Source organism: Mya arenaria, chromosome 3 (genome assembly GCF_026914265.1).
Source record: "Mya arenaria isolate MELC-2E11 chromosome 3, ASM2691426v1".
Taxonomy (NCBI): domain Eukaryota; kingdom Metazoa; phylum Mollusca; class Bivalvia; order Myida; family Myidae; genus Mya; species Mya arenaria.
The window spans coordinates 29716321-29744254 of NC_069124.1; the positions used below are offsets into that span (position 1 = coordinate 29716321).

A 27934-nucleotide genomic window follows, 5' to 3' on the forward strand; every position below is an offset into this window, starting at 1 on the left:
CATTATTGTATCTTTATAGATCCTATATGGTAATGCTATTTCCCCCTAAATTATAAGCTTAACCTTGACTTTATGGTTGTATCATTGTCATCATTTATTTAATTATATGATATCATTTCCTGTACTGCATACAACCCGATGAAGGCAACAATTGCTTAGACAATGTGAGAATATATTTAATGTTGAAGTTGGACTTCTGTTATAATTATAGATATTCTTCCATAGAGGCTTCCTTTGATGATTAATTACTGGAAACTATGGAAAGTTTAACACCCTTTTGGTGCCTCTCCCTTTAAAGAGGCACAATATAGGCTGATGCCAAAATAATTTTAGATATATTTTAATGCATTTTCATGTTAAACTTATTCGAATAAAATGATAAAAACAACAAATAAGCAGCTGATTAAGGTTCGGATAAAAAATATAAGCTTCTATATAAAAAAATAATTCATATATTCGTGGCCACAAACAAAGGCGCCAAAATATCGCTTATATTTTTATATCTAAACCTAAATCATTTGTTTTTGTTTGTTTTGGTCATATAAGTCAAATGGATTAAACATGATAATGCATTAAAATAAAAAAAAAAATTTTTTGCATGAACTGATGTTGTATACCTTTAAAAGCAAATGTCATCATGTTCTGTGTGTTTCAAAACTGCCTCTAATTGCTTCAAAATATGGGTCAAAACCTTTCTTATAATTTACGGGGTTAGTAGATGACCCAATATGGAACTTACCGGGCAAAGAAAACCATATTGAATATTTATTCATCAGAATTGGAAAATAGACGCCATTTTAGTACAATATAAATTTGGTGACCCAATATGGAAAAATATGGGGTCACCGCATGACCAGTCCTGGACCAATGGCATTGCGTCATTTTTGTAGGAAGCATGATATATAGTTATGACCAAAAGAATTTGTACAAAATTGTATGTAGAATTTATTAGTATTTTAACATAACTAACAACAATGATTAAGAATATCACAGATATGCAAAAGAGAACAAGACAAGAGACATCTTGTTTGTTCCCACTGTTTTGAACATATTGGTCTGTAGTTCAACTGTCTGGTGTTCTTTCACTGAAACACATTTATTTTAGGTCACAGCCGGAACAGCACCTTGTTTGTTTTGATTAAGATCTAGATACATAGCAAATAATTTTGTTGGACTTTCTGCATTGCTTCTTGGTCTTGTAATGCGTATCAATGTCCACTTGCCTGGTTTCAAGTTTTACAAATGTGAACGACTATACACATTTCAGCTCAAAAAACGGAAATCGGAACATCTCAGCCATTATCCAACATATTTATATATCTCGGAGCATGCCGGAGATGGCCGAGTTGTAACGATTGGAAAAACGGCCTAAACACAAAATACTGGCACGCAATATGTTCATTCAACGACTAGCACTATGTTATATTTATGATCACAAGAAGAGCGACTCAGTCTGGTGTTCATGCAACTGTCTGCTAAGCACAATGAAGTTGGACACGGTCATGGTCTTGTAGGCGTCCCAGTTCGCCTGGTCCTGGAGCTTCTGTTGCAGGCTCTTCTCCGTCGGGATGGGCTGGATCTGTATGGTGAAAAATGAATGTTAATTTCAAAGAGGGCAAAACATAGATAGGGACATAATGTTAAAATGTGGGAGTGGCATTGTGTTAAAATAGTAATGTAAACATTATCTTTTGTCCGATTTTTGTTCAAATGGTCTAAATTAGGGCTTTTTTTACGAAATATTAAATGTTCATGGTCATTATTTTGTGTAATTGGCATTGGAAAGGCTAGTAACTGTTATCTGTGATTTCGGAGAAAATTTATTCGATTTGGTAATAAACAACACTGGGGCTTTCTTTAATCATTGGAACAGTCATATTTTCCTAAAACTTAAAAAACAGATCATTCCCATCTTAAGACTGTCTTTGGTGGAGCGTAACGTTATATTTTTTTCTCAAAATTTATGAATTTCTCGTGTTTTGTTTGAATACTTGTAAACACAAAACCGTCTATGACAAGAGACAGTCTATTAAATTATATGACTTACTGTTCTCCTGAGGTGTTTGAGGAGGGAATCTGTGAGATGCTGTGTGAAGAACTTCTTGTTGATAAGGACACACTCGGCCCCGTCTGACACCAGGCTACACGATGTCGTCTGCCCGATCAGCCCAAACACTGCTTGTTCCAGACCCTTTGAATGTCAAACAGATGAATGTTATGTGTATTATACATATTCATTACACCTCACTCATTTTATTTCTTATACTATATCATAGTAAACTGTTTATATATTGGTATCAGACGATGATGGTCAGGAATTTAAGACAGAGTAAATGTGTTTTTCGTATAAAGAAAAAAAATTATTCCCCCCCCCCTCCCCCCTTGAGGGGAACAATGCATTTTGTCAACGAACGACTCGAGGCAATATTTATGTATTGAAATATTTGCAGCCAACAATTGTAATGAAATAAGTTGTTTTTATAAATCAAATCCAGAATGTATACAACTTCAGCCTCGCTTAGGAAAACAATGGTTAAATATTTGAAACTTACGAACACGTCTTTAGGCAGGAGTTTCTGTATCTGTACAAAGACCTTGCTGGGTCCGGCGTGGCTTTCGTGATGGTCATCGCGGGGAGTGCTGGAGTCATGGCTCTAGACATTGAAGTATAATAAGATAATAAATATCATATTCATAGTATTTTATGTGCTTTCATACACTTAAGTATTGATATAGTATATGTTTATAATGAAGTTGTTAACTTTTTAGTTGGCTACAGTAAAAACATAGACAAACAGCGAAACTGAGCCTGAATATATATTGTTGCTTAACATAAATAAATATTCGGTGAAATGTTAAAGCCTCAGTGCCACTTACGATTAAATAATTAAAGAAAAAAATAAAAGTGGATATATAACTATGCTAGAGTCTCATATAATGGCGGATATTTCTGAGGTCCACATGATGCTTTGTTTAAAAAAATGTATGGTAAATATCAACGAAATTCGAAACTGGTCCACTGACTTACTATATATATATATATGCTTATGAGGCAGATAAGTGGGCGGAGCATTGCATCAATGTTGTTAAGTGTACAAAAAGCGTATTGAAATTAGCTATTATAATGTCTAACAACTTACAACTCTATGAATATATTTTCGGGGTGTATTGTGTCTTTTTTCAAAAAGTTCATCTAGTTGGTGTTGGTGCTCTAATGCTGTCAATGATACTGAAATGGAATGGCAATTCAAATTCACAGCGTGTTCATCAAACTTATTTAGTGTTCAGGCTCATGTCTCTGCAAATAGAATCACATAAAATGATGACACTTTTTATTGGCTGATTTTCTACCTTATCAAAAGCGTGTAATTCTGAGCATATTTTATTACTTCTTTTCTTCCGAAATTGAAATAAAAGGTCAATTTGGACAATTTTAGGGGAGGGTATGTAGGGGAGGGTGCGCCACCCCTGGATCCGCTTGTGGAACTTACATTGCTGCGATGAGACTGTATCAATGGAGGGCAGTCGACTGCTTCTGTGTGAATGTGTATGTGCGTGCGCGTCGTTGGTGGATCGATGATATCGATGAGGTTGTCGACGGTACTCGGAGCTGTCATGTGACTTCACATGTGGTATGGGAGGTAACTCTGAATATTTGAAAGGAAGAGTTGGGGTTAGTTTGCAATCTATTAAATCTACGTTGTGCCGGTATGTACACCATGCAAGTCAACAATTAATACCTAAAGCAATTGAATGCAGTTATTGCAAAAATAGAATGTACTGAAATCATAATAAACTTTCGAAAAAATGAAACCAAATACGCCGTTTTATATGTTTCATCATTGCGATTATACAGTACGACGTCGTTTACTTACGCCGTACGCGAAGTTATTTACACCACAAATTACGCCAAATAGTTTTATTAAAAGAGCTCATAACGAAGAAAAGCTTTATAAATTTATCATATTTTTTACTTTTTTAAAAAGATATGATGTTATTAATAATTACTTGATATTTTACACAAAATTATTATCAGTTCGCACGTTGTTGTGCGGGACTCATCTTTCATTGGGATAGGATTCGATTTTTTTTCAATATACATGTTTATTTATACAGTGTCTTATATACTCACTAATGTATGTCTGATCGATGGAGTATGGAATGCGCTCCAGCCCCGGAATATTTGGTTTAGTGTCGTACAGGTCCTTTAGCACGCGGCACGTGCCGCTCTTTATCACGTATATCCATTCACTCGTGTTACTGTCCTTGCAAAGCAGAACCCCTCTTCTAGAATATGCAAACATTTATTTATTCAAAAACCATTCCTGAATAGTATTTGTACGTATGGACATCGGACAGCCACATATTTAAGCTGCCCTGCTACTGATCGAATGAATGGGAAAGCCACGTAGTTAAGTTGAGATAGTTTCTGAGCTGAATTTAATAGCCACGTAGTTAAGTTGAGATAGTTTCTGAGCTGAATTTAATAGCCACGTAGTTAAGTTGATATGGTTACTGAGCTGAATTTAATAGCCACGTAGTTAAGTTGAGATAGTTTCTGAGCTAAATTTAATAGCCACGTATTTAAGTTAAGATAGTTTCTGAGCTGAATTTAATAGCCACGTAGTTAAGTTGATATGGTTACTGAGCTGAATTTAATAGCCACGTAGTTAAGTTGATATGGTTTCTGAGCTAAATTTAATAGCCACGTAGTTAAGTTAAGATAGTTTCTGAGCTGAATTTAATAGCCACGTATTTAAGTTAAGATAGTTTCTGAGCTGAATTTAATAGCCACGTAGTTAAGTTAAGATAGTTTCTGAGCTGAATTTAATAGCCACGTAGTTAAGCTGAGATAGTTACTGAGCTGAATTTAATAGCCACGTAGTTAAGTTGATATGGTTACTGAGCTGAATTTAATAGCCACGTAGTTAAGTTGAGATGGTTTCTGAGCTGAATTTAATAGCCACGTAGTTAAGTTGAGATAGTTTCTGAGCTAAATTTAATAGCCACGTATTTAAGTTAAGATAGTTTCTGAGCTGAATTTAATAGCCACGTAATTAAATTAAGATAGTTACTGAGCTGAATTTAATAGCCACGTAGTTAAGTTGAGATGGTTTCTGAGCTGAATTTAATAGCCACGTAGTTAAGTTGATATGGTTACTGAGCTGAATTTAATAGCCACGTAGTTAAGTTGAGATGGTTTCTGAGCTGAATTTAATAGCCACGTAGTTAAGTTGAGATGGTTTCTGAGCTGAATTTAATAGCCACGTAGCTAAGTTGAGATGGTTTCTGAGCTGAATTTAATAGCCACGTAGTTAAGTTGAGATAGTTTCTGAGCTGAATTTAATAGCCACGTATTTAAGTTAAGATAGTTTCTGAGCTGAATTTAATAGCCACGTAGTTAAGTTAAGATAGTTTCTGAGCTGAATTTAATAGCCACGTATTTAAGTTGAGATAGTTTCTGAGCTGAATTTAATAGCCACGTAGTTAAGTTGAGATAGTTTCTGAGCTGAATTTAATAGCCACGTATTTAAGTTAAGATAGTTTCTGAGCTGAATTTAATAGCCACGTAGTTAAGTTAAGATAGTTTCTGAGCTGAATTTAATAGCCACGTAGTTAAGTTGAGATAGTTTCTGAGCTGAATTTAATAGTCACGTAGTTAAGTTGAGATGGTTTCTGAGCTGAATTTGATAGCCACGCACGTATTTAAGGTGAGATAGTTTCTGAGCTGAATTTAATAGCCACGTAGTTAAGTTGAGATAGTTTCTGAGCTGAATTTAATAGCCACGTATTTAGGGTGAGATAATTTCTGAGCTGAATTTGATAGCCACGTATTTAAATTGAGATAGTTTCTGAGCTGAATTTGGTAGCCACGTATTTAAGTTGAGATAGTTTCTGAGCTGAATTTGATAGGCATGTAATTGAAGTTAGATAGTTTCTCAGCTGAATTTTGTAGGCACTTTCTGAGCTGATTCTGATGCATGTTTGTTTCCATTGTACTGACGCTTTTATGTCTGAAATGATTCTTGTTATATCTCATAACTTAAGGTATATTTAAATGCTTTACCTAAAAAACGTGAACAAACAAATCCTTGGATTATCGTGCGGTAGCTGATCGAGGGGCCAGCCCCTGAGCAGGTCTATGGAGCGAAGGAAGCGGATATGTTCTGGTTCCCGATCCTTCTCTATGTGCATGAAAATGTCGATGAAATCCTCTCGGCTCACGGCCAGCAGCTCCACGTTCGTCTTGCATGTGACCGTCGCACTTCGCCGCGCACCGTGCATTAAAGCCAGCTCCTGTTCGTTCAAATGCAAAGTGTATTGAATAAGATGTTTTTCGGTATATTTACTAAAAGGCAACTGCTCCCCATCTTGTGAAATACACTGAGCAGACTTCAAATGACCAATTAATCACAGCTTGCTTGGTATGTACACCACAGTGAAATATAAACAGTAGCGCCGCGGATTATATAAACAGTAGCGCCGCGGATTGAATACTTCACCATAATTTGAAGCGCTTAAAGGGGCTAGACGCCATATAGTCCACAAACCGGTAAATACATTATTTCCACAAGACACGATTCGAAGTGTCATTACGAGCAAGTATGGGGCCGATAAAACATTAATTTACATGATTAATAGCATAATTTGTCGTATTGCTCATTGCAACATGCAACATTTAAGTTCCCATGCTCGCCACTTATTGCGGCTATATTTTTTCTAAAAGTCATATATCTAAGCCCTGGGCATTTACATGTATATAAGAAAGATATGATTTAAAAAAATAAAAATTAATTGTATCGTATTATATTGTATCGTATCGAATCAAATTGTACTGCTGCATTGTGTTGTGTTGTATTGTATTGTATTGTATTGTATTGTATTGCATCGCATCGTATCGTATCGTATCGTATCGTATTGTTTTGTATCGTATCGTATCGTATCGTATCGTATCGTATTGTATTGTATTGTATTGTATTTTATACCCCGAAACTGTTGCCCGACTTGAGGATGGCGACTGTTCTCACGCACTGGTCCCCCGTGTCTTTGTCCGTCTCTAGCAATGTTACCAGAGCTAAGGACGAAAAATATATAATATATAGCTCCAGTAGTAAATACCACACATTATCACATGGACAATTTTAACTTAAACCAGTCTACTTTAAGTGCTAACCCATTGTCCTTTGATATATTTAGAAATTTGTCTTTAGTGTCTGGTATCTGGAACCAATAACAATAATCTTACGTATCATAAATTGCCAGTTGCGCAACTATTAAATCTAGGTTTATACTACTATGGCTTACGGTAACATTACGATGGGCATACGTACTCCATTTTAACCCTGTAAGCTGAAAATGTTGAGTTACAGGCCATAAGAGCATGTGGAGTGCCATGTTTACATAACACTTGTTTGTATCGGATCAAAACGGATCAGCCATAGATTATCAAAACGGAACAGAACTGAAAAATGATAAATTATCAAAATTGGAATAAAATGGAAAAAAAGTAAAATGAAATGAAAAATTATAGGAAATCTTCCAGAAACTTGTTATACACAATTATTAATTGAAATTAAATGTAGGATTTCTGAACTCCATTATTCAGATTCCAGTACTCATTAAATGGCCATATGACATGTCAACCTCACATTTTTATTGCCGTAGTTCGTGGGGTTTTTTTTATCGTAGTTTCCTAAAAAAGTGTGTATATTTGAGTGAACATGTAAAAAATTGACTTTTTTTAAAGAATTTTATTAAATAGAAAAAAAAACGTTATGCCCATCTTCCTATCCTATTTGTTTGGAGATGTTAGTGGATACAAAGAACTGCCCGAAAACGTCTGTTCAATAAAATGCTTATTTTTAAAAGAATAATTTCATCCAACTGTTTTATCAGTACAGTACGTATGAAATAAATATACTTTCTACATATAAAGCATTTTTAATCATAATTTGATGTCCAATACACTGATTTGGGGAAATAGTTAGTGTTTATAAGTGACATAAGTTATACTGACCTGTTCCTGAGAGAATAAAGTAAAAGTTGTCAGCCACGTGCCCCTGTCGTATTATGACCCGTTTTGTTTCGAAACTGGATTAAACAAATTTGAAAAATATTGAATAACTATTGGACATACTAGGAAATAAACGTTTCAGCTTAGAATAGAATTCTTAAAACACCTTCTTAAAGATTGTAAGCATGGGGATCTTAAAAATATTGTTTGTTTCCGGTTTCCCGACCTACCATATTTTATCGCCCCGACTCTGAACCTTTTCTATTGCCTTGAGAAATATGTTACATCGTTTGTTTGTATTTACACTTCTTCAAAAGGTTAAAATGAAGGGTTTGGTGCTTTTAACAAAACCATCGCTGCTAATACTGATTAATGTTCTTATTATAAGCATATCATTCAGTTATATATATTTTTGGTAACAGAACACCTCAGGAAACAATTTCCCTCATAAAAAAACTTTCAATATTTAAAATCTACCCTATTTTTTTGGACATGAAACCGGAACTATCATAATTTTATTATTTTTACGCCTAATGTGCAATCTTCATGGATAGCTTGTCCATGTATCAGTAAGAGACCGTCATTTTTTTAAAAAAACTGTGTCTTTCGGTTACCCGACCGACTCAATAAAATCGGTCCGACTCAAAACAAATTTGTACCGAATTCGGCATCAATTTTTTTACCCTATCTTTTCAAAGGGTAAGTAACCAAAAGGTGCATATATTACTAAAAAAATCATTTCAACTAAAATCTAACGTGTTCTGACTTTTTGGCAATCTATCAATGCCAACAATACTCGATTGTACTATCATTTCGGTACTAGTTTTGCATATTTTTTCCATATATTATCTAAAAGAAGGGATACAGATATAAAATCGGTTCACCAGGCATCCCGAATTTAAATAAGGCCATACCAAATATTTTTTATTTAAAGCGTCAACCCTGAGTACGAAAACCTAAAGAGAAAAAAACACACCGAAAAAAAACCACTAAATGAGTGCGTTCTCAGTAGAAAATAGACACCAGAGCCTCCTTATAGTTATTATTTGACCATTCTCAGTTCGAGTGAAACTTAATTGAAGTGTGTGGATTATACGAATCACACAGAATGCATCATTTTCTGATTTCAAATGGCAGAATATACAAAGTACAAAGTATGAATCATATGGTACTCACTTGTTTTCTGTAGTCGGAATTGCAGTAAAATGACATATAAGAAATATTCAACAAGATCGGTGATAATATAAAATGAGTTGTTGTTGTTGTTGTTGTTTTTCGATCGGGAAGCCGTCCGCGGACGCTAAACATGGTAAAACAATTTCGTACGGCCTAATTGTACGTCGAATACCAGACAGGAACCTCATACTTACTTCTCATACCAGCCGACCCGAGCCAGCGAGCGCTGGAGACGGATGGGGAACTCCCCAAAAGCGTCCACTGTCTGGTTAAGCGAGAGGACCACCAACTTCACCTGCTCGTTCGTACGGTCGGACGGATAAAGGGACAATATTGCCTTGGCCTCAGTGCTCAAGAACTTCTGCAAAAACGAGATAGGTTTGTACATGTTCAGAGACGATATTGTCATAGTTGTACTTTTCAGGGCTTCTGTGAATACGAAATAAGTAACACGCCTATACTGTAAATATTTCGTCTATGCCTTCTGGATATGTCTGACAAGCTACGAGCGAAAGCAGGGACATGATCGTCCTAGCCATCTGGTAATTCGAGAGAAGTTACGCGCCTAAACATGGAAATGAGTGTCTTAGCCTTCTGGAAATGTGGGACCAGCCTGCGTAAACATGGACACGATCATCATAGCCTTCTGGGCATGTGAAACAAGATATGTGCGTAAACATGGGCATGATTGTCTTAGCCTTCTGGACATGTGGAAACAAGTGATGCGCGTAAACATGGACATTGTCGTCTTAGCCTTATGGAAATGTGGAGCAAGTGTTGCGCGTAAACATGGACATGGTCGTCTTGGCCATCTGGAAATGTGGAGCAAGTGATGCGCGTAAACATGGACGTTGTCGTCTTAGCCTGGGAGTGTGGAGCAAGTGCTACGTGTAAACATGGACGTTGTCGTCTTAGCCTTATGGGAATGTGGAGCAAGTGTTGCGCGTAAACATGGACGTTGTCGTCTTAGCCTTATGGGAATGCGGAGCAAGTGTTGCGCGTAAACACGGACATTGTCGTCTTGACCTTATGGGAATGCGGAGCAAGTGTTGCGCGTAAACATGGACGTTGTCGTCTTAGCCTTATGAGAATGCGGAGCAAGTGTTGCGCGTAAACATGGACATTGTCGTCTTGACCTTATGGGAATGCGGAGCAAGTGTTGCGCGTAAACATGGACATGGTCGTCTTAGCCTTATGGGAATGTGGAGCAAGTGTTGCGCGTAAACATGAACATGGTCGTCTTAGCCTTATGGGAATGTGGAGCAAGTGTTGCGCGTAAACATGAACATGGTCGTCTTGACCTTATGGGAATGTGGAGCAAGTGTTGCGCGTAAACACGGACATGGTCGTCTTAGCCTTATGGAAATGTGGAGCAAGTGTTGCGCGTAAACACGGACATGGTCGTCTTAGCCTTATGGAAATGTGGAGCAAGTGTTGCGCGTAAACACGATTGTCTTAGCCTTCCAAAAATGTGAGACAAGCTACGCGCGTAAACATGGACATGATCGTCTTAGCCTTCTGGAAATGTGAGACAAGCTACGCGCGTAAGCATGGACATGATCGACTTAGCATTTGGAAACGTGAGACAGCTACGCGCGTAAACATGGACATGGTCGTCTTAGCCTTCTGGAAATGTGAGACAAACTACGCGCGTAAACATGGACATGATCGTCTTAGCCTTCTAGAAAACCAAGACAATGCGCGCGTCTATATAGGGACCAAATAACTTTACTGTCCAAGGTTTAAAACGTTAAGATTTAAAAAAAATGAGTTCTTAGCAAACATTAGCCAACTACGAATTCTACAAATACACCTTTATATATATGGTAATTGTAGCTATTGAGCTAATTGCTTTTGTATAACCATTCAATGAGAACACAACCATAGAAGACATATTGAACACAGTACCTCCCGTTTGGCCTTGAACACAGTGGGGTCAAATGATATACCAAAGAGGTCGTAGGTGCGCTTAGCTGTACTATGTTCGTCCGCGAGCTGCGTCCATGACACCTGGGTCTCCTTGTGTTGTGATGCGTGTCTGTGGATATACGGATGGTTTGACAGATGAAATGATAAATTGCACGGGGGAATATTTCGCCGAATTATGGCAGGACGAGTTTTGGTAGTGAGTACCCAAACTCGGCCGAATGTTGGATGTTACTACCAAAAGTATTTTAATGATGTCGACACACTGATTTCAAACGGTTTTACTGACATAGAGTGTATTTAATAAAACAGCAAGAACATGAGCAACAACATCATCATTAGCAGCAACAGCGGAAGTAGCAGCTTCAGTCGGACAACCATTATCACGATGATGATGACAATTATGATTGATCTGTATTACGTCAAATCAAGACCAGTTACTCTTAAGTTAAATCACAATGGGTTACAGCCCCAGAATAACTTTTATAGTACAATGAAACACTCAGATGTTTTTCAAATTTTGAACACGTTCCAGTGGCACACGTTTCACCTTTTTTTGTAAACAATATGCACAGCACATTGATTAAAATAATTTTTCACAATTGTTAAGCTGGTGACACATTTTCACAAGTTTGTGATTTTTGAAATGGTATATCGACAAGGTATTAAGTTATCTATTGGCAACGTACCTGCTACTTGCTGTAGCCTTTAAGATGAGGAGGACTGTCCTACCCGCCCGCCGAAACCTCACCAGAGGCTGAAAGTATTCAAGAAACGCGTTCGTTAGTCAATAATAATCCACAGCCACCACCACCACCACCGCCACTACTACTACTGTTGCTGCTACCACCACCACCACCACCACCACCACCACCACTACTACTACTACTACTACTACTACTACCACTTCCACCACCACTACAATAATAATAATAATAATAATAATAATAATAATAATAATAATAATAATAATAATAATAATAAAAGTAATAATAAGAATAATAAGAATAATAATAATAATTAAAAACTAATATAGTAGAAACTCTGCACTCTGACCTATCTATCAGCAGCAAGAAGTATACCCTGTTAGAAAATAATTCACAATCTCATTGCCATATTGATACAGGTAAGTTTTGACGCGATGCAAATATTCATTCAATTAGCGTATGATTTAACGTATACCATAAACTGTCGAGACGAGACATTGCCAAAAGAAACGGACGGTCGCCTTGGAGACTCAGCATCCGACTGAGCTGTTTTCTTTGTGGAATATTTGGTGTGAGTATGTTCCGGTTCTAAGGGCAGCCTCAAGCGAGCAGAGGTACGTTGACATCCCACACTGGCGTTTCGCGGACGAATTTCCAGCGTCCGTGCGCGGTGGATGCCCTTCCGTCTTGGGGACGGGGAGCGACTTCTAACAAGTCGGAGGTGTTTCCGGTTTGTGGGCGGTGAAGCGCATTCGGTCGCTGGGACATCGGACTGATCATAAAAATCTTCTGTCGGTGCTGTAATTTTCACAGAAGGTTCCATTGAGAGTCTCGGTGCCTTCGGAAGTTTTTGTAATGCCAGCGTCAGTGAATTGCTATTTAAAGAAGGCCACTTCCTACTGGACAATAAATCTTCCCAGTCTTCCATATTTTATGTGAAAATTGTGCTTTCTGCTGAGTATTTTAGTATCGACACTTCTTTAAATCCTGTTCAATTTCTCCGATTCTTCTAAAAATAATCCGCTTTCTTACACGCGCACATATTTAAATAACTAAAAACGCACAACGGAACAGCGCTAATAACCTCATTCACAACGAAGAGTTTTTCAAATCAAACGTTCTTTCTTATGATTTTTTTCACTGTAAATAAATGTAAAAAAATGTTAACTCCCATTTTATAATGTGTTTCTCCACGAAGAACGAGTTTAAAAACAAACACCTAGAGCAACAATGATATTAAAAAGACATTCAATTACGGACGCTTTTATCTGCCGAGATTTTCATTACAATTAGATTTGGAAGGATTTGGAAAGGATATTATTATTTGACAGTAAAATGTTTGCCGAACGAGTACATTTTGAATAGAGCGACCTATCTTAATAGTATGTAATTATCCATTGCAAGTTTTTCAAACCACAAACAATCGTATGGCAGACATTTCGTCCGTTACAAGGAGATTTCTAGTTTCGAAAAAAGACAATTAAATGATTCAACACAAAAATAATATATTTATATGGCTAACAAAACACTGGTGTCAACTAACGTAAGGGTGTTTACTTTAAGGCGATAAGTATTTATTTGTTTCTTTATTAAATAGCGTTTTGTTATTGTGTTTGTAACTGAAGCTTCTGTTGTTGTTGTTGTTGTTGCTGCTGTTGTTGTTGTTGTTGTTGTTGTTGTTGCGGCTGCTGCATTAACAAGTGTTATTCAAGTCTTAAGGATTCAAAGTTGACATATCACACCGTCATTGTTACAAAATTACTCGTAAAAAGATCATTAAGTCTATACGACAGTCCAGTGGATTTGGTTCCCGACTGCAGACCCAGAGTATCCGGGTTCGAGTGGATATGGTTCCCGACTGCAGTCCCAGAGTATCCGGGTTCGAGTGGGTATGGTTCCCGACTGCAGTCCCAGAGTATCCGGGTTCGAGTGGGTATGGTTCCCGACTGCAGTCCCAGAGTATTCGGGTTCGAGTGGGTATGGTTCCCGACTGCAGTCCCAGAGTATCCGGGTTCGAGTGGGTATGGTTGCCGACTGCAGTCCCAGAGTATCCGGGTTCGAGTGGATATGGTTGCCGCTTGCAGTCCCAGAGTATCCGGGTTCGAGTGGATATGGTTGCCGCTTGCAGTCCCAGAGTATCCGGGTTCGAGTGGATATGGTTGCCGACTGCAGTCCCAGAGTATCTGGGTTCGAGTGGATATGGTTCCCGACTGTTGACCCAGAGTATCCGGGTTCGAGTGGATATGGTTCCCGACTGCAGTCCCAGAGTATCCGGGTTCGAGTGGGTATGGTTGCCGACTGCAGTCCCAGAGTATCCGGGTTCGAGTGGATATGGTTCCCGACTGCAGATCCACAATATCCGGGTTCGAGTGGATATGGTTGCCGACTGCAGATCCACAATATCTGGGTTCGAGTGGATATGGTTGCCGACTGCAGTCCCAGAGTATCCGGGTTCGAGTGGATATGGTTCCCGACTGCAGATCCACAATATCCGGGTTCGAGTGGATATGGTTCCCGACTGCAGACCCAGAGCATCCGATTTAAATGAAGCTGCCGGAAGATTGAATGGAATATCTATTTTTCTTATTGATTTTTAAATCATTAATAGTAAGATTACTCAGTATATATCTTTTTACGTGACATGTGCATTTTTTAAACATGATCATACAAATAAATTATAACCTCACGAATTAAGAAATAGTAGCACCCGCGCCAATGGACCTACAAGTCACCAAGTATTAACGCTTAAACAATGGCAGCTTGTTCGAAATAAGTATTACATACTGAAATGCAATAACTGTAACATCAAATATCTCAAGTAGTACATTAGTAAATGTAACATACCAATATATCATACACATATGTGGATATATAGTACGTATAGTACGTATATATATTTTAAGCAAACAGAAATCCAATGCATTATATGATTAAACATTTGTTTAGTGCAGTATTTTCGGCGCCTAAGATTTGCGGCTACAATTATGACTTAACTTATGATCTTGATATTTTTTTTCAAAAGATTTAGAAAAGTGTTATACTACCATCAAACCCACAGCTAACCCTAGGTCTTTAACGGCATAGGTGTTAATTGCGGGGTAGCGCGGAATATATTTAACTGATATTTACATAACCCGATTGACCTACAATAAAAGACTTCTTACTGTAAAGGCATTAAAATTAACGGTTTTATAAGAAGTGCATTTAATTTAATCACATTATCATATGGAAATCAAATAGAAACGTTTCTTTTTTGTGAGTGTGTGTTTTTAAATCTGTGAGAACATGCTTTTGAGCAAAAATGACAAAACATATTGTGAAATGCTTTTTTGCCCTAAAAAATACAATTATGTTTTACAGTATTATAGGTTAAAATTGTATAAAAAAAACGGGGCGAAACGTCGATCACAAACTGAATAAAAAATGTGATCAGCGAAAAATGTGGTAAAAAATAATATATTCACGGAATTGGAACGGTCGATCATACAAAAGGTTACCCACCCAGATATTGTATTACGGGAAACATAACGTAACACTTGTCAACCTATTCTTGTTAACTTTGATTTAATTTTATGGCATTTTGAATAAATGCCCATTATCAATCAAGGCAGTGTTTCTTGTTTCTTTTCCTACATACATTACTAGTTCAACCGGCTTACGGTCGCCTCTACAACCTTTATAAGTGTACACTATATAAAAAAGGGAACACAGATCAAATGCGGTCCATCTTAATACATTACAAAACACTCACATCAAACCGCCTGCGGCCTTTACGTCGTGTTAGCACGCTGTCAAATTTCTGCAACGTTTTGATCTTCTGAAGCCACTTGCGACGCCGGGATGCATTCACAATTTGTGACCTTGATTGTCTCCTAACATCCTCATCAATACCAACAGGGTTAATGCTGTTTAAAGACCTAGTTTTGGCAAACTTTTTATCCGGGATTTGAGACGTCATTTTGACGTCGGCGCGATTTTCTCGCGTCAGCGGCTGCGAGGGCGCCATCGAGAGGCTTGAAGAACGCTGTTTAGGGTCCCGTGTTGGTTGGGTGTATTGCATGCTCCCAACACTGGGATGTCTCGAGTTCCGTACCGTTCCCGGTGCCGGAAGGGAGTCTTTGGACAACTTCCGTTTAACAGAGAACACAAGGTCGGACAGAGAACCACGTCTGCTGGCGATATACTCCGACACCGATTCCCGGCGCGCAAACTTACCCATGCCGCCGACCATGTCCGAGTCACTGAATAGTTTTGGTCGCGTAGCCATTTAGAGACGACGAATATGTCCGTGGACGTAGACGCTAGAACTAATTACTTAGTTTTCCATTTTTATATCATCAGTAAACACTAAAGAAACGGTTTCCAAACGGAAACATGATAAATGTAACATCATAATACAGCAATCACAGCATAATCTCAGCTACGTCCGTTTTCATCACACAAAATGACAATGTATGAACAACATGTGTCAATAATTCGCAGCAGGGAGCAATATAAACAGCTCTCGTTCTTCGACCCCAGATATGACAACCTTGCAGACCTTTGCCACGCTCACTGATTTATGACTTTTCCTAATATATTGGTCTCACTTGAAATTAACTTCATATCCCGGTGAGTGATAAGAGTAAGCAAGTTATTACTGGTGCTGGTCATAGCATCTAAGGCTAGCACTCCAAGACCCTAGGCACGCCTTATAGGGGCTAAGCAAAGACTGATAGTGAAATTTGTTTAAAGATCTACAAAGCAATCTGACACAAGTGTCATATTGACATCAAACATAAGAGGTTATCCTCAAATGATCAAATATAACTATTCCTTTTGTTCTTTTATTCAATATTTTGATATACAATGTTGATGTTTCAAGGCGCTCTTGTCTATCTTTTGAAATTCTAATATCGGCAAATTTGTACCAAGTTTCGGTGCTTTTTTCCCCCAAGTAGTTCGGAAGCTTTTTAATCCCGAATATTAAGCTGTTTTAAATCACGGACTTCTGTCAGGAGTGCAAAATGTCGCCGTCATGAAAAACGAATCTCCTGTAATCCTTGCAATAAATTTTGAATTGTATGCACAAACGCACGAAGCCTTGAGTGCGAACTGTCATGAATGAATTTGAGTACCCGGTTATTTAAGACCCGGTAATACCAGGATTTTCTGGTCTTCTATTCTGGAGTGTTGTGCAAATACGGTCTCTGTATTTATTGCGTTTCGCAGTGGTTTGACATCAGGTGCGTTCTCAGCCAAACCCAGACATACTGGACAATAAATAATGAATGAAATCAGCATGTGCACGAGACAATGGTTTAAAGCTGCACTCGCACAGATTGACCGTTTGACAACTTTTATTTTCCTTTGTTCTGGACATTCGGAGCTCCTCGGCCATTTTCTATCGAAACCAACCTTGGATGTATGCCGGACATCTGAAGAAGTAGTTCGTAAAATTTGGATTTTATCATAAATTAAATGTAGCGTTTTAGCTTGTTTTTGTTGATATAAGTTTAAAATGATTGCCATGGAAGTGTTTTATTGCAAACAGGATCAAGATTCCCAAGATTTAAGTCATTAAGTTTAACTACTAAATTAAATTACTACGCGATCTACTTGCAACGGACTTAAACATACCGATTTCTGAGTATGTAAACCGTCCAAATACATCCGAGGTTGTTTTCGATAAAAATGGCCGAGGAGTTCCGAATGTTGTCCTGGAACGAGCCATTTTCAGTGATACAAGACTACTGGCAAAATATATGATCGCAGTGTTTCATATTTACGTTCGAAACTTGATGTTTTATGGCTAAAAGCGTTACTAACGCGTTAAGAAACATGAAATTTTTGGCAGTTTTGCGAACAATTGAGACCTGTATCTTAAATGACTGAATTGAAGGCATTGTTGCCAAAATCAGCTGCTTCTGAGACAAAAAAAAACACATGTCAAAACTGTCAATCTGTGGGAGTGCAGCCTTAAGTAATACAAGCAGAGGTTTCTAATGGTGCAATTCTAAACCTTTTCTGTGTCTTGTGCTATGCCTTTTTCTTGTTTTTGACTACTTCACAGTAATTTAAATCAAAGCCATGGTGGAAATTATCACAATATTTTCTCGGCATTAAGTAACTTATATACTGTTGTTAAGATAGTAGCCGTTTCCTGTGTTTTTTGTTGTTTGTTAAATCTTCATATGCAGTGGCGGATCCAGGATTTCACTTAAACCGAAATTTGGTTTAAAGAGTTTGCAGGTGTGTGTGTGGGGGGGGGGGGTACTTCCCCAAGACAAAATTAACAATTTCTAGTCCGAAATATGTTACGTTTTCGTTTTATTTAATACTCGTTTTCTCCTATATTGAAATAAAAAGTAAACTTAAACGATTTTATGGGAGGCGCGCGGTTGGTGCCCCCCCCCCCCCCCCCCCGGTACAGCTCCAGTTGTATTTCTTGTATTGCATGTAGGTCTTTGCATATCTTTTCAATAAATAGATAAAATAAAAAAAAGTGTAGTTCGCTGTGAGGCATCCCGAAATTTAGAATATGTGTTCATGCATTTTTCATGAGTACCACAGAATGTTTTAAAAAGATAAATAATCGTCGGTGATTAAAAGCTAGTTTAAGGGCTGTTGTCAACTGTTTTTTAACTATCTGATAAATATGTTTGTTTAATGTGCCGCGGCTATTTCAATGGGCAGCATGATTCATGGACATATTTACATACAAAGTTATCTAAACAACTGTCTAAAAAATCTTCATTTTAAACAGAACTGAATATCCGAAAAAAACATATTTAGGTACTTCTAAATTCTGTGAAAAAAAAAATGTTTTATTGTTAAATGTAATAAACTTAATCCTATTTTAAGCAATACTCATGTGAGATTTACAATTATTTGTAATAAATACTCGTGAAAAAAAAATAAAGTGAGTTTTATTATAGCATGGCTTTAAATGTCGGAGAAGATTTTAATACCGATTGCCAACGATATTCACAATATTGGCGAATCTTGATACGTCGTGGATTGAGTCTGGGCTTGAAAAGCGCATAATAAAGGTTGATGCCAAAAACTGAACTTTAAAGTGACACTCTTATTCAAAATCAATGAATAATGCACATCATATTTGACTGTTAAACCTTTAACTACTTCCTAAAGAATGCATTTATGGAAAATATTAATTACTGATAACAAGTTTATAACCGTGTATTTAATGACAGAAAGCGCAAAAATATTTAATGATTGGTGAATGCTAAAAGATTTACTGTCGTCGACTATAGTCTCACTATGTAGAAATGCCGTGTTTTATGCTCATTTCTTTCAAATTAAACTCGGTATCCTTCATAAGATCCATTGTTTCCACATGTATTCATCCTTTTTGGAATATTAAAACAATATTATTAATTTTGGTAAATCTTATTTGGGAGTAAGAGTGCATCTTTAAGGCATTATCATGTTTTGTTTTTCATTTATCTTTATTGATCGAAACAAACAATCAAATGATGTGTATACATGTTAAAAAATAAGCAATATTTTGGCGCTTTTTTAACTAGGGAATTCGTCCCCATGTAGCTATTATTAAACATTTATAAAGGCTTAATTTTTATATCTGCAAATCATATGCTTTTTTATTACGGGTTTGGCTACGATTTAATCAACAGTGAAATCGTTACTAAATTGGGCACATTCATGGGTAATCATGGATGATTGTTTCTCGTTCTCTTGTACGACTAGTTACGCATACGGTACATGTTTCTACGCACTCACTACGATTCCTTAGGATTACCAAAGATTGATCACAACAATACAACGAATGGCGTCGAAGCCAGTACGGTTTTTGACGATAATACTACGAATGCATCACGATTGCCTACGTTGATTCAACGACAGTGTTCGGAGTCTTTAATCAAGCACGTGCTAATAATCTAGATATAACAATTGCATAACTCATCCTCCGTCTTCTATTTCTTTCAAATGCGGCATTATCATTTTCAGCAGTTCTGCCTTGTCGTAGGCCAATTGTAGCCTTTGAAAGACGTGCCAGGAACATATTAATCAGATGTTAACTGTTCAAATGCCTTTAACAGACTGATATAAAACATAAACGCAGATTCATATTCATCCAAACGTCTTGAAGCGTGAGAAGTCTTGGTGTGTCGCAGGTACAACATCGGGTATCGATCTGCTGGTTTGTCTGGCGGGCCGCGTCATGTTAAATCATCGTCATCCATCGAACTACAACCTAACTTCTTATAACTACCAGTGTGTGTATACCACGTGATAAATTGCGTCATAAATGCTACGCCGGAAGGCAATATTTTGCTTCGAATGGAGACTTTAAATAAAGATAACTTTTCTATTTCTTCACCATTTTAAAGGAAACATAGCTGAGTCTACGCCGCTTACAGAGGCCCGTCTTTGGTCTTTTACCAGAGTTTGATTGAGGGTGTAGTTTCTTGAAACACTTCGACAAAAAGTTTCACAATACAGCCGTCTGACGGAGCACCGTCAAAACATTATCTTGGAAACAGGCTTGTCGAAGTGTTTGGTGAACCTAATCACCTTATCAAACTCCGGTATTAAATAAAACGAAGGCGTGGCTCTTTAAGCGGCTTAGACTGCCCTTTGTTTCATTCAAAATGATGTACTTAAAGAAAAGTTATCTTTGATTTAAGTCTTCATTTTAAGCAAAATATTGCCTTCCGACGTAGCATATATGACGTAATTTATCACGTGGTATACACACACTGACTACTGAGTGATCACTAGCGGATCGGGGGTGGGGGCGCACCCGGCGCACGCCCCCCCCCCCCTAAAATTCCCGGAGCTTACATGTTTTTTGGTATGGAAACAATTAAATATACTATATTTTCCTATTTTTTCTTCGCTCGCTTCGCTCGCGTATCTTTATACAACATTGCCTTTTGAGATGTACTCGTACACAACACAGAGTGCACGCAATTTAAACGTTCCCGCCTTCCCTTACTGTAATAATTCGGCACTATATAACATGATCATGTTGATGCGCCGTAAAACCCATACAAACAAACACATCAGTCAATTAATTTCCTTTGGGTACATTTATACGACAACAAATATGGCTGCGCCGTCAAGTCCCAAACGCCCCAAGAAACAGAAGAGTTTGCACAGTTTCTTTAGCAACAAAGAAAAAGAAAGAAGGTAAGCAATTTGTCCATTGTGCGAATATATACACATAGATAGCTATGCACTTAGAATATGTTGAATAGTAAAAGTATCTGAACATGGGTTCACAATTATACATGTATCTTCCCTCGTTTTTCCCGCTTAACGAAAATATACAAATTATATAAGCCACTTAGTCGTCCTAATAGAAACCTCGTTATGATATTAGAACTATAGGTATGCCCCTGGATCTGCTAGTGCAACCTTTAGAGTGATTAAAAGTTACGCCCCCCCCCCTAACCCAAAATCCTGGATCGCCCCTGGTGATCGTAAGTAACCGTGGACTATCCTTTCGTGACAAGGTCTGAACGCAATCGGGGCAGACCGTACTAAACCTTGGTTTAATACGTTTAAGATCGTAACATACCGCAGTACAATGGAATCTAACCAACATTGTTTGCATTCCTATTCGTATTCCCGTCGTAGGGCAATCGTCACCATTCGAAAGAAAGGGAAATAGATGCTCATGGCCGCCGACTCACTACGATTTACACTGCTATGATCAATCGGGATGAACCGTTGCATTATATCTATCTGATCGTAAAGGACACAGTGGTTTAATGGGAATGAACTCCTGCTTTAGTGTCATTTGATCTGTACACAATTTAGTGACATTTAACCTAAAACAATTTTTTTTCAGATTTATCAAAGGGGTCACTCATAACAACTATCTAGTATAAAATAACTATGAATTTCTGCAGTTTAACAATGTCAGAAAATCTCGAAATGCCTTTTTATTTTGTACAGGTCAAATGACACCAAAGCAGGGGTTCATTCCCATCAAATAACTATGGTGAAGGACAGTCCAGATACATCGGGTAGAGCCACGACAGTTTTGAACTTTTTAAAAAATATGTATTTGGAATGGGTCAGAAAGAGGTTCATCCACACACCGTGACGTGCCACGACCGATCTTCGACCACAAAAAGCTACGACATACGACAATCGACGGCAATCAGTAACTTGTTGCGGACTGGTGGCCAATATATATGATCGTACACCGAGCACGACGACCTTTCAAAGAACTACAACAATGTAAAAATGGGTTTGAAACACCAAAACACACTTTAAAAAACAAAACAAAAAAAAACCCAACAATCTCAAGTTAAATGTTTTTAGGTTCGATATTTCACAAACGTGTTTTTTAAAAAATATATTCTTTATGATTTAATAGGCATGTTATATTCTACAAAAATAGATATAAAGAGAATGAAATTCGAAAATATGTTTTAGCATTCAATCGCGAATAAAAAGGGTTAAGTTTGCCATTTTCAAAACAACAATGTGTTAATTTAACTTTGTGGTAGACCGTTTGAATCCATTTAAAGCTATTGTACGCAAAATATTGTACATCTAGTCCCTATTGTCGAGGATAGAAGACCACTTTAGATATTTCTTCAAAATGTCTTGTGTATCGTATAAATAAAACAGATTTATGTGCTATTATCTAGATATATTGACTGTTAATTTGAGTAAATTGCTTTTTAAATTAGTGAACTATGAACTACTTAATCCCAACAGACTAAGGGTGCCATTTTGGCGTTGAATCAACGCGTATGTACTTAGTTTAAAAATATATTACAGTCGGACCTCGCTATGTCGACGTCGGATAAGTCGACTTTCCGGTTATGTCGACTTTTTTTCCGGTCCCGAATTTATTCCTTCTTATTCTATTTAAAATAAATCTGTTTGTGTCGATTTTTTTATCTCGACTTTTTCGCTATGTCGACCTCGTTCTTCAGTCCCAGTGGTCTAATTTCACACATTTCCTATGTTCTTTATGTCGAACTGTAGATCGCAACAAATACCGTGCATGTCAATATAACAAACTGTCATAATTGGGGGATACAAGAATGTAATTGGTAAGTGCGAATAATTAAAGTTGTTTGTTTATGTATTTAATTAAAGAGACATTTATTGCTCAAGCTCTTTGGTGTTGTATAAAACATGAACATTTTATTGATATCAATCCCGAATGGGAACAGAAAGAATAACTACAAAATGTCAAATGTTAGTTCCACTGCTCTGGTCGACCAATTCAGAGAAGGATCCGGTATAAAATCTTACCATATATACAAATGTATACAATTGTGGATTTATATGTGTTTTGTGTGATCCATAAACGTAAAAGAAATAAATTTGACACAAATAATTCTTCTTTTGTTTCACTTTATTTTTCAATAATAAGTTTGCTGTTTTCACGACGAAAATATTTAACAAGACCGCTCAATTGTGGATGTAAAGGTTACACACCACCATTGTTATTCCCTATATAATTCAATGTAAAATTATAATTTTTAGACAACATTTAAAGGCATTTCGAGCGAATGCAAGCTATGATAACCACATATATTCTTAAAGTACAAGCTTTAAATTACATTTTAAGCCAATAAAAAGGGGGTGGGGTCAAGTTATTCCTAAGAAAAATCACTCCACTTGAAAAACAAACTCTAAAGATTGCACCGTCCGCCATGACAGATCTTTCAAAATGACCTTTCAACTATAAGGCAGCGGTTTATGCTTTAATCTCTACTCTAAATGTTAAATCAAGCAATAATAAATTCTTAAGGTATTAAAGTTTCAGGAATAATGATAGTTTTGATTTACAGTGTATTGAGCATGTGAAAACATGTCTATCAATCATAAGAACATTTTTTTTATTGAGAATTTTCCACACAACGGAAGTACATATGACGTAATGGTGACGTCATTCCTAAACATCGTACAATCCAACTCAATCGTGTTGGGATTGGTGATATTTTTTGTAATTCGGATGAGTCGACTTTTCGTTATCTCGACTTTTTTCACCAGGTCTCGAAAAAGTCGACATAACGAGGATCGACTGTATATGTGATTAATGCCATTTCTTACTTGAGTGAGGTATGTCGTTCCAAACGTTGCTATATCATTTCGTTGATAAATATTTTCTATTTATATATTTTTTTTATCTTTTTATTCGACGCCGTGAACTATTTATTGTAAAACAAAAATATCAATGTGATAAAATATTGATTCAACGAATTAAAAAAATTCATTTATTCCCATACAATATTTTTGTAAATCACAAGTATAATTGTATAAGCAAAAACACATTTTCGTAAATAAAAAAAAAAATTTTGTATCAACAAAATCCATTTTTGGGGAAAACAAAAATATATACTGAAACCGCCCAGTATTCATTCAATATTTTTTATATAATTATTCAATCCTCAAAATAATTATATGAAACAATAATTCTTCATAAAAAAGCATAAAAGGCAACTTTATTGTGACATTATAACCACTCAGTAGTTTCAATATTTGTTTTTATTATACGATGGGAATCTTTGGAAGGATGTGTTTATGTAACGAAGGTTTTGATTGGTTGGCTACAAAACAATATGGTGACAATGTCATTTACAAATGTTCAAAGTTTTTAATTAAGAACAGTGAATGATGTATGACAAGTGCGGAGCCAGGATTTGAAATTAGCGGGTGCGTAACTAAGGGCCCAGTCCTCCGAAGCGAAATTTGTCCGATAAAACCAATTATTTTTGTGAGTTTATATAAACAATCTTTAGCCATTACTTAAAGCATGATGTGTAACAATTTATTTCCATTTATTACGTAACAATCGATTTATAATATATACTTTATTAAATATATATTTTATATTGCTGGACTACAAGCTATTTTATGGCGACCTTTGATGCTTTGAATTTATGTTTTTCTTGTATTTTCATTTAAACTGGAAGAAGACGGAAGGGGGTCCACTAAAAGCCAAATTAAAAAAATCGACGGTCTCTGTCACAGCAAGTCTGTTGGCCCTCATCGTCGGCAACAACGGTACAATTTCTGTACACTTCACAATGGTGCACATATGTAGTAGTGTATCGGAGGTATCCGATGATTGTTCGCCCTAAATGCACTTATTTCTTCTACCAAAATCTGTCTTTTTTTTTTAAATTTGGCCTTGTGAATCCATAGATGGCATTATCAGTAAGTTTTAAATATATAAATTAGGTTTTACATGTAATTATTATTTAAAAACAATCAGCATTGTTAGCAGATACTCCAACCTAATCAATTATCCCCTTATAGCTTATATATGTCTAATTCTATTTCTGATAAAAAGTAGCTAAGGTTACTTTTTTAAACTTAAAAGTGCAACACTATAGTTGAAGATAAACCTTAAGTAGGCAAATGACATGGTAGAATATTTGGACCAGATTACCAGTTAAAATGACATGTCAACAAATAATAAGACCACTTTGACTTCGAATCAACAAATAACACATACATTTGTATACAAAATAGTTAAGCCCTTAATCTGCCAATAACAATTTGCTTCATTTGATATACATGTAACTTAGAAAAACAATTAAAGAAATTTAAAAACAATTGCATCATAAATCTGAACACTAGGAAGTGTTTGTAGAAAGTGTTTTTCCGGACGTATAATATTACAACAACTACTACATATACAATTCAAAAACAACTACTTATAGCTCTACTGCTACTGCTGCTGCTAATATGAATGATAGGATTTAAAAAATGTCGGAAAAAACTAGAAAGGCCTAGTATTACTATTACTTATACAACGCCGTGGCAGATCTAGCAGGGGGGGGGGGGGGGGGGGGGCATCTGGCAAATTATCACGCGGCGGCCCGGAATGCTTAAGTCGAGAAAAACTTTATAGTATTTATATTATACTTTTAAGCCAAATGCCACTGATAAACTAGAACTTGATTTTTTTACAACTAAGCACCTTTAGAGTTATAGCAGAAGGCGAGTATCTGCCGTCATATTTTGTAACATCACGAGCTATTAATTTGTGGCGTAGCCACACATCAGATAGTTACTTTTGGGTTTCACGAGGTGAAATAAAGTTATATCTTACACTGAAACAAACAAATATCCTGTTTATATTGGGAACTAGTGCACCGGTCAATTATAACCACGGCCCCCACGGTCCGGGGGTATAACGGGGATGGCCGGGGAAATGGGCCGTGTTTTTACCTTCCAGTTGACCCCGCAGTGCCGGGTAAATGCCGTGGTTATTTCTTCGCGCCAAAAATAGTGGGGAATGGGCCTTACCTAGGGTCCCCGGGGTGCGGGGGCATTTGGCGGGGATATTACCAGCAGTTCGCACCCGCAGGACGGGGATTTTACCCGGGCTTGGCTGGACCGAAAGTCAAAGTCCCCGCTATTCCCCGGACCGGGGGGTGGGGCGTGGTTACAACTGACTGGTGCATAGTTGACTTCAACTTCAAAGGCGACGTCAGGGTTACATAGATAAAAACGTCTATCTGACGTAACGTCTTATATGTTTGGAACTTAATTAATACTACCGCTACTTCAATTACTACTTTTCTTTTACTACACTTAAACTTCTATCAATCAAAACTCAATGTATTTTTTTACAAATCCGTTGGAAAACGATTATATTATGTTTATTGTGAAATATGTACTTATTAGCTAAAAAAACTACCAAATGATTATGAAAGTGTGCTAAGTTGCGAAAAAAATAACGAAGTATGAAACACGTCACGATCACAATTTTTACAATAGTAAAAAAAATGATTTGTGAATTTTGTGTTAATTCTCCCGCTGCAATATAAGTCTTTAGAGTTTAAAGTGACACTCTTATTTAAAATCAATACATTCCCATGTATAACAAACAAACAAAATGTGTGATACACCTTTAACTACTTACTAGATAATGCATTTCAGGAAAATATTAATTTACTGATAACAAGATAGAAACCGTGTATTTAATAGCTGAAATCGCACAAAGATTAAATGACTGGTTGGTCCTAAAATATTTACAGTGATCAACTATCGTCTCGTAGAAATTACCGTGTTCAAATTAAGCACGGTAACCTTCATAAGAACCATTGTTTTCAATATGCATTCATCATTTTCGGTAAATTAAAACAATTATATTAAATGTGGTGCTGCTATTTTGGGTGTTAAAGTGCAGCCATAATCAAATCTTATTTAAGATAAAAGGATTTCATAACAAAAGTAAATGTATTTGTGTAAGTGTTATGTAATCAAACATTAGTTAAAATACTCACTTTATAACTATGCAGACGTTTGGTGGTCGAAACATGAAGCGCCAGTTTTTCCATTTCATCCCAGAATCGAACAAAGTCCGTACTGTATTTTTTCGCTAGTACGCTAGCTTTTTTGTTGACTTAAAACATAACAATACTAACCGTGATTCAGTATAAACTCACGTACATTCCAGAATACGCAAAATGTCAGATAATGTCTTCTCAAATGATAAACGAGAAAGATTGAAGTCGGCGGATGTTCAAGCAATGGAAAAAACTCGAGTCCATCAAAGGAATCACTTGTTGCACGTGTTTGATATATGAGACAATGATACTGTCATCCGTAAACAAATTAAACAGACTATGTAACGAACTTCGTGAGCAATCCTCTTTTAAGTAAACACTAGTTGTTTAATGCACACTATTTTGGCACCATTTTGGCCTTTTATTCACGAGAAATAAATTTTATCCTTTCCAAAACTAACATTTGAAAACGAGCAGTAAATATCATTCAGCATTTCTAGATTTCGTTATCTATTCATGTTCGAATAAAGTATCCTCACCGAACATAAAAGAAGGCAAGAAAGGCCCTTGTTTGGGGCTTTATCGCCTGAACAAGGCACATATACAAGGATAAATATACCAGTTTTTATTCATTTATTCACATTTTAGCCTGGATGATGTATAAAATAAGAGATACAAACATTTTGATCAAAGTAAATATCGGTAATCTTTGGCCTCAACATTTCTATTGTATGTAGATAAATGCCAGTCCGACATCTATTAGATACATCTGTAGCATTCACTTTAAATTGAGAATGCTCTTTTCACTTTATCATTTCTCCGGCGATGATCACTTGGGCAGGAATTACGTGTAATCCATTTAAATTAAATTT

At 36.7% G+C, this 27934-nt stretch overlaps 1 protein-coding gene across 2 annotated transcripts; it reads right to left on the reverse strand.

Annotated features, from left to right (window-relative positions):
- Positions 1 to 985: 985 nt before the first annotated feature.
- Positions 986 to 27355, reverse strand: LOC128228648 (cyclic nucleotide-binding domain-containing protein 2-like). Of its 2 annotated transcripts, none has more exons than XM_052940080.1 (13): positions 27060 to 27355; positions 11806 to 11873; positions 11099 to 11228; positions 9385 to 9551; positions 8018 to 8091; positions 6987 to 7075; positions 6068 to 6297; positions 4133 to 4287; positions 3492 to 3647; positions 3141 to 3229; positions 2553 to 2654; positions 2048 to 2191; positions 986 to 1579 (listed from the first exon to the last, which is right to left on the reverse strand). In XM_052940080.1, the coding sequence occupies exons 1-13, from the start codon at positions 27111 to 27113 to the stop codon at positions 1433 to 1435; spliced, it is 1605 nt and encodes a 534-aa protein (XP_052796040.1). In that variant the 5' UTR covers positions 27114 to 27355; the 3' UTR covers positions 986 to 1432. The 2 variants fall into 2 exon arrangements, with proteins under 2 accessions (XP_052796040.1, XP_052796039.1); XM_052940079.1 differs by lacking the exon at positions 27060 to 27355 and adding an exon at positions 15575 to 15936.
- Positions 27356 to 27934: the final 579 nt, after the last annotated feature.